Source organism: Argentina silus, assembly GCF_951799395.1.
Source record: "Argentina silus genome assembly, chromosome: X".
NCBI lineage: Eukaryota > Metazoa > Chordata > Actinopteri > Argentiniformes > Argentinidae > Argentina > Argentina silus.
In genome coordinates this window covers 47,985,000-47,998,086 of record NC_139653.1, presented here as the reverse complement: position 1 = coordinate 47,998,086, position 13,087 = coordinate 47,985,000, and the positions used below count along the sequence as shown (strand labels likewise).

The following is a 13,087-nucleotide window of genomic DNA, read 5'->3' as shown; positions in this document are numbered from 1 at the left end:
GAGAGAGAGAGAGAGAGAGAGAGACAGAGAGAGAGAGAGAGAGAGAGAGAGAGAGAGAGAGAGACAGAGAGAGAGAGAGAGAGAGAGAGAGAGAGAGAGAGACAGAGAGAGAGAGAGAAAACAGGGCCAGAAGCAGCACATCTGTTCGGCTGCTGAGAACACTGATCCCCTCCTGCAGCTAAAGACCTGCACCAGATTGCAGTTTTGCACAGTCAAATCTTTCACTAATCCCCGCACTGTTAACTAATTGTAAACTGGCTTTTGTGAAATATGGATAAATATGCTCGGCCGTGGTGCTCCGACAGGATGCATAGATAGAGAGAGTAGATTAGATGTGGGATATATCAACAAACAGGATGTGACTATGGCTCACAAACACAATGTTATGTGTTATCATAAACGGACTGTGGAAGACCATATGGAGGACCAGACTAAAGGTTTTACATACGGCATCACTCATATAGTGCTGAGGGTGAATAAAGTCTCCCAAATTGTCAACATTTTAGATTGCCTAGGGTGATTTTAAAATGCATATATTACGATGTTTCATTTTGTAGCCAATCAAAGTGTTGTTGTTAGGTAAACACCACATGAAACACTTGGCACTCTACGTATTGACGGTTCCAGAACTCTTTGGCAGTTAGTGAGTTAAATCTCATAAGCTAGACCACTGAATATAACTACAACATCCAAAACCATGGGAAACTAATCAAATGTAAACAAAATGCAACAATGTACTGTATAGCCTACCTGCAAAGCAGGCAGAAGCGGCCTGTAGGGTGTCTTCTAAACCTAAAGTATTATCGATTCAAGTGTTTTAGCCGTTCCTGTTGTGAAAGGAAGCCGAGATCCGGCGAGGCAGAGAGCGAGCGTGCGCGTTTGCATAAAACGCCACGAAACAAGCTGATTTTATTCAAGCATTGATTAGGCCAGCCACTGGGCCTTAATGGATGGGCTGTAATAAGCTCTCCTTACCAAGATGAAGAGGCACAAAGACAGTCGAGATAATTTACACGGCACTTACACAGCACTAGGAAACAAATAAATCTGGGGAAATTCCTGCACTGTTGCTTTTGCAAAGATGACAAACACAAGCACAAATGCCATTATCATCGACCGGCAGCCTTTTATTACAAACTTCCCAGAGGGCAACAATTCTATGTTACTGTAGTTGGGAAGGGAATGGAATAAATTAACATGGAAATAGATGTTCCGGTTTCGGCAAATGATGACTTCCTCCGCTTCGCGCTGAGCAGTGCCCGCCGAGACGGAGCGTCGACCCGTCTCAGAGCGAGAGGGGGGGCGGGAGTCGCTCAGGGGTCTTTCAATGACGGCGTCGAGGTTGTTGGCTGTTTTAACTGAAATGAGGCCTTTTCCACTGGAGGGTCGTTAAAAGGGGCGACCTGCATTTGCACAATCATAAGAGGAGGGATCGTTAGTTATCAGGGTGTTGAGTTGAATGGCTGGGGCAAGAAGAGTGATGAGTACAGAGGCCAGATTATTCATCAGGGATGGGTAGGCCGAGAGTGTTATATAAGATCTATATCAGAGATCAGCAGTTCCTAAACTTGGGGTCGGGACCCTGTGCGGGGTCCCCTAAGATAAATCAAACCACAAAAAAACAACCTCTATGATTTTTTAAATAAGACACAAACATTTTTATTTAGCATGAGAGACAAACATTGTCTGTGTATTGTACCTGTAGCCTATATTGCAGTGTTTTGGGGTTCAAACCCAAGCAATTAGAGCATCTTTTAGGCCATTAGAATACATTTGGACGTCATTATTATGTGTTGGCATAGCCCGATCAATCAAGTTTTTGGGGTCACAGGAAATGATTGATGTCAATTTTGGGTCTGAGACAAAAAAAGTTTGGAAACCCCTGCCACATGTACTCCACTAGCAATGTCTCTCGTCTCTCCAGCCTTGAGTGGCAGTAAACTAGAATGCTTGTTCATCAAGAACTAAACATACAGCTTTGGACACAGAGCCAACAGGGGGAAGGAGGGAAGGAGGGAAGGAGGGGACGGGGGGACGGAGGGCCTGGCTGTATTAGTGGGCTGCATCACTCCCACAGCAGAGAGGCTTTCTGCTTACTGTTGAAATCCATGCTGCCCTGTTACTGAAGGAGACCAAAGGATTGCATTAACCGCTGGCCAGTGGCACTGCTTTTAGCCCTCTGGGGGGGGGGGGGGGAGAGGGGGAGAAGGGAGAGAGAGGGGGAGGGGGAGGGGGGAGAGAGGGTGGGGTGAGGGGGGGAGAGAGAGAGGGGGTGGGGGTGAGGGAGAGAGAGAAAGAGAGCGAGATAAAGAGAGAGAGAGAGAGAGAGAGAGAGGGAAAGAGAGGAGAGTGCTTGGACTGGCTCATGCCAGTAACAAACCGTGGCCATCTGTCCCCTAATGCTGTTAGAGGGAGCCAGCCGAGAGAGGGGTACTTGTAGCGATGCATAAATGTTAAAGTAAAGAAGGTTTGAGCCGTGTGGGGGTGGGCCCGGAGCGGAGAGAGGCAGCGTCAGGAGACGAGGAGCTGAGGGAGAGAGAGGAGAGAGGGGCCATAATGGAAGCATAATGGGCTTAGTGTCACAGTTGTGCAGACAAGCCTGCCCGCGGCGCGCCGAGCGTACCGCGCTGTCGCCCCGCGCTGCCCTGCCACCCAATCAGGGTGTAGGAGAGGACTTTAGAGAAACAAGCTTTGGAGAAACACCAGCAGCATACAGGACTGGCTGCTCGGTGCTGTGGAGGGAATGCTTAACGAGGAGAGGGTCAGGACCGGATATCTGTGGTACGGCAGACTGTCTCTGGGTATAGATACTAGGTATAGACTCCCTCTGGGTATAGATACTAGGTATAGACTCCCTCTGGGTAGACATCGTCTGGGGATAGACGCCGTATATACACTCCCTCTGGGTATGGATATTCTAGCTATAGACTCTCTCTGGGTATAGATACTAGGTATAGACTCCCTCTGGGTAGACATCGTCTGGGGATAGACGCCGTATATACACTCCCTCTGGGTATGGATATTCTAGCTATAGACTCTCTCTGGGTATAGATACTAGGTATAGACTCCCTCTGGGTAGACATCGTCTGGGGATAGACGCCGTATATACACTCCCTCTGGGTATGGATATTCTAGCTATAGACTCTCTCTGGGTATAGATACAAGACTAAAGACTGGGTATAGGTGCTAGTAGAGACACTGTTTGGGTATAGACACTAGGTATTGACACCCTCTGGGTATAAACACTGTCTGGGTATGGATATTCTAGCTAGTATAGACTCTCTCTGGGTAAAGACATTCTAGCTATAGACTCTCTGGGTATAGACATTCTAGCTAGTATAGACTCTCTCTGGGTAAAGACATTCTAGCTATAGACTCTCTGGGTATAGACATTCTAGCTAGTATAAACTCTCTCAGGGTATAGATATTCTAGCTATAGATTCTCTGGGTATAGATATTCCAGCTAGTATAGACTCTCTCAGGGTATAGATATTCTAGCTATACTCTCTGGGTATAGATATTTTAGCTATAGACTCTGTCTGGGTATAGATATTCTAGCTATAGACCCTCTGGGTATAGATATTCTAGCTATAGACTCTCTCAGGGTATAGATATTCTAGCTATAGACTCTCTGGGTATAGATATTCTAGCTATAGACTCTCTGGGTATAGGTATTCTAGCTATAGACTCTCTGGGTACAGATATTCTAGCTATAGACTAGATATTCTAGCTAGTATAGACTCTCTCTGGTATAGATATTCTAGCTATAGACTATCTGGGTATATATATTCTAGCTATAGACTATCTGGGTATTGATATTCTAGCTATAGACTATCAGAGTATATATATTCTAGCTAGTATAGACTCTCTCTGGGTATAGATATACTAGTTATAGACTCTGTCTGGGTACATATATATATTCTAGCTATAGACTCTCTGGGTATAGATATTCTAGCTATACTCTCCCTGTGTATAGATATTCTAGCTATAGACTCTCTGGGTATAGACATTCTAGCTAGTATAGACTCTCTCTGGGTAAAGACATTCTAGCTATACTCTCCCTGGGTATAGATATTCTAGCTATAGATTCTCTGGGTATAGATATTCTAGCTAGTATAGACTCTCTCAGGGTATAGATATTCTAGCTATACTCTCTGGGTATAGATATTTTAGCTATAGACTCTGTCTGGGTATAGATATTCTAGCTATAGACTCTCTGGGTATAGATATTCTAGCTATAGACTCTCTGGGTATAGATATTCTAGCTAGTATAGACTCTCTCAGGGTATAGATATTCTAGCTATACACTCTTTGGATATAGATATTCTAGCTATAGACTATCAGGGTATAGATATTCTAGCTAGTATAGACTCTCTCAGGGTATAGATATTCTAGCTATACTCTCTGGGTATAGATATTTTAGCTATAGACTCTGTCTGGGTATAGATATTCTAGCTATAGACTCTCTGGGTATAGATATTCTAGCTATAGACTCTCTGGGTATAGATATTCTAGCTAGTATAGACTCTCTCAGGGTATAGATATTCTAGCTATACACTCTTTGGATATAGATATTCTAGCTATAGACTATCAGGGTATAGATATTCTAGCTAGTATAGACTCTCTCAGGGTATAGATATTCTAGCTATACTCTATGGGTATAGATATTTTAGCTATAGACTCTGTCTGGGTATAGATATTCTAGCTACAGACCCTCTGGGTATAGATATTCTAGCTATAGACTCTCTCTGGGTAAATATATATTCTAGCTATAGACTCTCTGGGTATAGATATTCTAGCTATAGACTCTCTGGGTATAGACATTCTAGCTATAGACTCTCTGGGTATAGATATTCTAGCTATAGACTCTCTCTGGGTAAATATATATTCTAGCTATAGACTCTCTGGGTATAGATATTCTAGCTATAGACTCTCTGGGTATAGACATTCTAGCTATAGACTCTCTGGGTATAGGTATTCTAGCTATAGACTCTCTGGGTACATATATTCTAGCTATAGACTATTTGGGTATAGATATTCTAGCTATAGACTATCAGGGCATAGATATTCTAGCTAGTATAGACTCTCTCTGGGTATAGATATTCTAGCTATAGACTATCTGGGTATATATATTCTAGCTATAGACTATCTGGGTATTGATATTCTAGCTATAGACTATCAGAGTATATATATTCTAGCTAGTATAGACTCTCTCTGGGTATAGATATACAAGTTATAGACTATGTCTGGGTACATATATATATTCTAGCTATAAACTCTCTGGGTATAGATATTCTAGCTATACTCTCCCTGGGTATATTCTAGCTATAGACTCTCTCTGGGTATATATACTCACCGAACACTTTATTAGGAACACAATACTAATACTGGATAGGGCCTCCCTTTGCTCTCAAAACAGCCTCAATTCTTCGTGGCATTGATTCCACAACATGTTGGAAACATTCCTTTGAGATTCTGGTCCCTGATGACATGATTGCATCACGCAATTCCTGCAAATATTTCAGGTGCACTTTCAAGCTGTGAATCTCCCGTTCTACCGCATCCCAAAGGTGTTCTATTGGATTCAGATCTGGTGACTGGGAAGGCCACTGAAGAACACTGAACTCATTGTCATGTTCATGAAACCAGTTTGAGACGACTTTTGCTTTGTGACATGGTGCATTATCATGCTGGAAGTAGCCATTAGAAGATGGGTAAATTGTGGCCATGAAGGGATGCACATGGTCAGCAACAATACTCAAATAGGCTGTGGCATTCAAGCAATGATTGATTGGTATTAATGGGCCCAAAGTGTGCCAAGAAAACATTCCCCACACCATTACACCACCTCCACCATGACAAGGTGTTCCTAATAAAGTGCCCAGTGAGTGTATATTTTAGCTATAGACTCTGGGTATAGATATTCTAGCTATAGACTATTTGGGTATACAGTGGGGGAAATAATTATTTGATCCCCTGCTGATTTTGTTAGTTTGCCCGATTACAAAGAAATGAGCGTTCTATAATTTTTATGGTACTTTTATTTGAACAAATAGACACAGAATATCAAAAAAAAAAAGTCCAGAAAAACATATTATATAAAGTTATAAATTAATTTGCATTTGATCGAAGGAAATAAGTATTTGATCCCCAAGCAAAACATGACTTAGTACTTGGTGGAGAAACCCTTGTTGGCAAGCACAGAAGTCAGACGTTTCTTGTAGTTGGTCACCAGGTTTGCACACATCTCAGGAGGGATTTTGGTCCACTCCTCTTTACAGATCCTTTCTAAATCCTGAAGGTTTCAAGGCTTTTGCTTGGCAACTCGAAGCTTCAGCTCCCTCCACAAATTTTCGATAGGATTAAGGTCTGGAGACTAGCTAGGCCACTCCATGACCTTAGTGTGCTTCTTCTTGAGCCACTCCTTTGTTGCCTTGGCCGTATGTTTTGGGTCATTGTCATGCTGGAAGACCCATCCACGACTCATCCTCAGTGCTCTGGCTGAGGGAAGGAGGTTCTCGTCCAAGATCTTACGGTACATGGCCCCGTCCATTGGCCCCTCAATGCAGTGAAGTCATCCTGTACCCTTAGCAGAGAAACAACCCCAAAGCATAATGTTTCCACCTCCGTGTTTGACGGTGGGGATGGTATTCTTGGGATTGTAGCATTCAGCATTTCTCTCCCTCCAAACACGAAGTCGAATTTATGCCAAAGAGTTCAATTTTGGTCTCATCTGACCACATCACCTTCTCCCAAGCCTTTTCTGAATCATTTAAGTGTTCATTGGCAAACTTCAGATGGGCCTGTACATGTGCCTTCTTGAGCAGGGGGACCTTGCGGGCACTGCAGGATTTCAATCCGTTACGGTGTAGTGTGTTACCAATGGTTTTCTTGGTGACTGTGGTCCCAGCTGCCTTAATATCATTACCAAGCTCCTCCCGTGTAGTTCTGGGCTGATCCCTCACCCTTCTCATGATCATCCTTACCCCACGAGGCGAGATCTTGCATGGATCTCCAGGCCGAGGGCGATTGATGGTTATTTTGTATTTCTTCCATTTTCTAATAATTGCACCAACAGTTGTCTCCTTCTCACCAAGCTTCTTGCTGATGGTCTTGTAGCCCATTCCAGCCTTGTGCAGGTCTACAACTCTTACCCTGATGTCCTTTGAATGTTCTTTGGTCTTGCCCATGGTGGTGGAGAGGTTGGAATGGAAGAGATTGATTCTATTGACAGGTGTTTTTTATACCCATAACAAGCAGAGATTAGGAGTACTTTCTTAAAGTGACAGGAGTAATCTGTGTGCCTCATGGGCATATAACCGGTCTGTATGAGCCAGAATTCTTGCTGGTTTGTAGGGGATCAAATACTTATTTCCTTCGATCAAATGCAAATCAATTTATAACTTTATATAATGTGTTTTTTCTGGACTTCTTTGTTGATATTCTGTCTCTATTTGTTAAAATAAAAGTACCATAAAAATTATAGACCGCTCATTTCTTTGTAATCAGGCAAACTAACAAAATCAGCAGGGGATCAAATAATTATTTCCCCTACTGTATATATTCTAGCCATAGACTCTCTGGGTATAGATATTCTAGCTAATATAAACTCTCTCAGGGTATATATATTCTAGCTATAGACTCTCTCAGGGTATAGATATTCTAGCTATAGACTCTCTCTGGGTTTAATTATTACATCTATAGACTCTCTCTGGGTTTAATTATTACATCTATAGACTCTCTCTGGGTATAGACACAATACTATAGACTGCTTGGGTATCAATACTAGCTAGGGTATAGGTCATGGCATGTGGATACAAAACGTTATACTCTATCTGGGTGTAGATACTGTCTGGGTGTATGCAGTATATATATATATTTCTATATATATATATATATGTATATATATATATATATAGATAGATAGATAGATAGATAGCTATATACCGTCTGGGCCCTGTTATGTATCCTTAGCCCGTCTGTCTGAGTGACAGCTGTCAGCCGGACGTTTCTGTGACTGTTATTTAATGGTTCACATTGAGGTGGATTTAGAGAGAGAGATTATAGTGTCCCCATTGTTTGTTCAAATGTGCATTAGCTTCTTTATCAAGCCGTTGGCTAGGAGAGGAGAGACAGATTTAGGCTGGGGTGGGAGGGAGGGGGGAGGATGGGGGAGGGCGGAGGGCTGGTCTGAGGGGCTTTGGGACAACTAAAGCAGATTTGTAAGCAGCCCATGTGTTGGTTATTTGGAGAATATCCAGATATATCTGAAGTGACATAATACGCTACGAACGTCCGTCCATCACAAACTGCAGAATGTAAACATTAACCGGAGACACTCAGACAGACGTCACCGTTATGATTGCTAGCAAAAGTTAATCCGAGCGTGTGCTAACAAATGGTAAATATGTTTTGATTTTGCCCGACATATTAACATATTATAATATAGAAAATGTAGTAATTTACTGGAATTTACCGTTATTTATCTACCGCGCTGATTCTCTTTTGTTAGCAATCATAACACTCCTACTATAGAAATCAAATGCCTTCATTCACCCATTTCACCAACTCATATTCTAAATAAATAACTACAAATATCTACAAATATAATAATAAAATAAGGTTGGGGTATTTTTTTACCCGAAAAAACACAAACTTGACTTGTGCGATCGAACGAATAGGACGAAGACTCCAGAAACGACAGTAGAGAAGGGTTGTTTTGGTTTAACTCTTTAATAGCAATGATAGTAGGAGTACACTCCTTAGAATGTGATGGTAGGAAAGAGGCGGAGCCGGGTGGGACTGAGGCCCGACCGTGATTGAGAGAACTCAGCTGGCTTGACACACCTGGGTCCAGGTGGGACTCTCTTCACTCAAATACTGGAGGTGCGCTTGATTTAGCCTAGCACGCTAGGTGAGGAGACGGAGGTTAGCACTTCTAGGATTATGCCATTGGTTCCATTGTGCCGGGCAAGCTAAACCAAGCGCAACTAAAATATCACAAAATATAGTGTAGGACCCAGGTATGCTGGTTGTTGGGGCTGGGGAGTGGTGGGGTTAAGAAGGGTGAGGCTGAGGCTGGGGGGGAGTGAGGGTGAGGGGCTGGGCTGGGCTGGGCTGGGGGGGAGGGAGGGTGAGGGTAAGGCTGGGGGGGAGTGAGGGTGAGGGGCTGGGCTGGGCTGGGCTGGGCTGGGGGGGAGGGAGGGTGAGGGAGGGTGAGGGTAAGGCTGGGGTTGGGGGGAGGGCTGGGGGGGAGGGAGGGTGAGGGAGGGTGAGGGTAAGGCTGGGGTTGGGGGGAGGGCTAGGGGGGCCGGTCCTATCCCTTGGAGGCGGTGTATTGGTGCAGCAGAGAGGAAATGGCGCTGGACTCGGTCACCTCCTCCGGCAGGGAGCCCTCCTGGTCCTTGATGGAGGGGTCGGCCCCCGTCTTCAGCAGGAGCTCCACGATGTCAGCAAACTCACACGCAGACGCTGTGTGTGTGTGTGTGGGGGGGGGGGGGGGCGGAGGAAGGGGTAGAAGAAAGACAAAGGTCATTGTGATGCAGGTTACATACTGTAGGTTTCAAGGTCTTTTGCACTATAAAAAAATAAAAAAAACAACGAAAAATAACGATTATTTTCTTCCTTTCTTCAGCACTGTGACTGATTGTGATGTATGGTCAAATCACTTCCTTTAAAACAAACGCGCTTATTTGTAGGTCGTTCTTTATAAGAGCATCTGCTAAATGAATAATGTTAAATGTAAAATAAAGAAGAGCCCTGATGTAAACACACACAGCTACGTCTAAACCCACTGGGGGGACCTGGAGCAAACACACACTGGGGGGACCCGGAGCGAACACACACTGGGGGGACCCGGAGCGAACACACACTGGGGGGACCTGGAGCGAACACACACTGGGGGGACCCGGAGTGCTGAGCTCCGGGGTCCATGATTGGCCGGTCCATTGACGTGGGTCTGAACCGGCGCCTGCCTCCGACACTGTATTTGTGCCCCATTGGCAGTTTGTGTCGCTCTAAAAGATCGGCCCAGGCCCGGGGGGGGGTGGGGGCCTAGGATATGGGGGAGGGAGGGAGGGAGGGAGGGAGGGGGGGGTGTCTTGCATTTTCTTCTTAACCCAGTTAGTGACTCTCAGCAACGCTGCTGATGCACCTCTGCCCCCCCACCCACCCACCCCCCCCACCGCCTCCCCGCACTGAGTGCTTTCCTCCGCCCGTGTCAATCGCTCGCTCCTCTTAAAGACCCCACCCCCCCACTCCCCCCCCCACCCCCGCGTGAAGGCTGATGTCAGCAGGACGGCTGATTGACAGCTGGAACTCTCTACCACTTGCCCAGGGGTGGCTAGCCGAGCCGAGAGCTAGCCAGGGGTGGCTAGCCGAGCCCAGAGTGCTGATGATGAGCGCGTGTGTATTTGTGTCAGCGTGTGTGCAACTGCGTATGTGAGTGTGTGTGTGTGTGTGTATGCACGTGCGCGCATGTTTGTGTGTGTGTGTGGTGGGGCCTTGGGCTGTAAAACCCCTCATCCCCGGGGGAGTCGTTGTGGAGGAGAACAATTTATGGTGAGCAGTAAACCCAGGATTAATCACCAGCCGGCCAGCGTGGCCCTGTGCAAAGAGAGGTGGAAATGAATTTTCATTCTCTGCTATTTGTCTCTTGGAGTTCATCGCTTATGTCTATTAGTCATCTTTTTATGCCTCATCCTCCCCATCCTATTCAGTAGGCCTGGTCACCAATATGGGCAGAGAGACAGAAGGGTAGACAGACAGACAGACAGGTAGGCAGACAGACAGACAGACAGGCAGGCAGACAGACAGGTAGGCAGACAGACAGGCAGACAGACGGGTAAGCAGACAGACAGACAGGCAGGCAGGCAGACAGATGGGTAGGCAGACAGGTAGACAGACAGGTAGGCAGACAGACTGACAGGCAGACAGACAAGCAGACAGACAGTTAGGTAGGCAGACAGACAAGTAGGCAGAGAGACAGACAGACAGACAGACAGAGAGGCAGGTAGCCAGCAAGGAGGCAAGCAGACAGACAGACCTATAGGCAGGCAAGCAGAGAAGCAGGTAGACAGACAGACAGAGAGGCAGACAGACAGAGATGTTGGTCCACACATACCCACCCTGCACACACCACCCACCTAACCAGCCATGGGACAGATGGTATCCCTACACACACACACACACACACACACACCAAGGGCTCAGAGGACAGGGGGTCCGCCCCTCGGAGGGGGTCAGTGGGGGGCTGAGGACCACTGTTGATTTCCTCTGGGAGACCTGGTGAATATCTCACACACACACACACACACACACACACACACACACACACACACACACACACACACACACACACACACACACACACACACACACACACAGCAACCCTGACATAGAGAGATGGAAACAAGGAGGGATGAAAGAGACGCTGATGGATGAAATGCACCTGAGATAGAAACAGTAGAAACAGAGGGAGAAGAGAGAGAGAGAGAGGAGAGAGCAGATGGATCATGGCCTTTACATACGTGTACACACACACACACACACACACACACACACACACACACACACACACACACACACACACACACACACACACACACACACACACACACACACACACACACACACACACACACACACACTACATACAATAGACACAAACACACTCGCTTGCTCGCTCACTCGCACACACACACACACAGAACTCCTTACCATAGTGTAGTGCTGTCTGGCCCTCATCATCCTATAAAGACAAGCAGACAAACATTATAATTAAGAAACATATTATTTCATATATATTACATTTAATTTCCATTTCTCTGAAAGCTGACAAGAGGTTATTAGACAGCTTCAACTCAGGACTCATAAGAGTCTTTCATTTAATCTCAAACGGAACTCTAATATAATAATAATAATAATAATAATAATAATAATAATAATAAATGCCATTCAGCTGACGCTTTTATCCAAAGTGACTTACATTGCAGTGAGTGCATACATTTTTCAGTATATATGGTCCCAGCAGGAATCAAACCCACAACCTAAGCGTTGTTAGCGCCATGCTCTACCAACTGAGCCACAGAGGACCAGGAACTCTTCGCTGTTGAACAAAGACACAACTCAACTGGACCTGTTGTGAAGTTCTTTTTGTGCAGCTTGTAAACTTTGCCGCTGAGTAAACCAGATTGGACAAAAGGAGCCGATGATTTCAACGTAGAGAGAAGAGGGATTATGGGAAAAGATTAAATATTGATCTGAACCCCGGGTGAACGATGAAACCTTTCAACTTGGACGAGATGTTCAGAGCGACCTGAGTCGACCCCCCCCCCCCCAGACCTCTGTGCTCAACAGGCTGTGAGGTTGACACGACTGTGTGTGTGTGTGTGTGTGTGTGTGTGTGTTGGGGGACGGACGGACGGACGGACAACAAAGCCGGGGGTCTCTGAGAGTTGTCCTGGGGATGAGACCGTGGTAAAAGAATTGGCTATGGTCACACACACGCGTACTTGCTCACACACACCCGCTCACACAATTGCACAATAGCCTGGGGACAAAGGAGCAATCTGCCCGGAGCATGGCCTGGAGCATGGCCTGGAACGTGGCCTGGAGTGTGGCCTGGAGGCTGGGGGGAACTGAATAGGGCTGGTGGTCCCTGACCAAGGATGATGTCAGAATAGACACTATTTAGGGTCAGTAGGGGGGACGTTGGTACAGTGTGCGTGTGTGTGTGTGTGTGTGTGTGTGTGTGCGTGCGCCTGTGTTTTTGTGTATGTGCATGTGTTTGCATATGTGTGTGTGCATGTGTTTGTATGTGTGTGTTTGAGTGCGTGTGTTTTTGTGTATATGTGTGTGTGTGCATGTGTTTGTATATTTGTGTATGTGCGTGTGTTTGTGTGTGTGTGTGTGTATGTGTGTGTGGGTACAGTACCAGTCAAAAGTTTGGACACACCTTGCCAAGAGTGTGCAAAGCTGTCATCAAAGCAAAAGGTGTCTACTTTGAAGAATCTAAAATATAAAACATATTCTGGTACATAATTCCATATGTGTTCCTTCATAGTGTTGATGTCTTTAATATTAATCT

General features: G+C 45.5%; 1 protein-coding gene across 1 annotated transcript in view; it reads right to left on the bottom strand.

The window, feature by feature from the left end:
* Nucleotides 1-8,728: 8,728 nt before the first annotated feature.
* Nucleotides 8,729-13,087, bottom strand: part of acbd6 (acyl-CoA binding domain containing 6) — a 39,517-nt gene continuing 35,158 nt past the window's right edge. The window contains exons 7-8 of the mRNA XM_083696338.1: nucleotides 11,719-11,749; nucleotides 8,729-9,471 (exon numbers count right to left, since the gene is read on the bottom strand). Of these exons, the coding sequence (XP_083552464.1) occupies nucleotides 9,317-9,471; nucleotides 11,719-11,749 (186 nt within the window). The 3' untranslated portion in view covers nucleotides 8,729-9,316. The remainder of the gene's footprint in view (nucleotides 9,472-11,718; nucleotides 11,750-13,087) is intronic.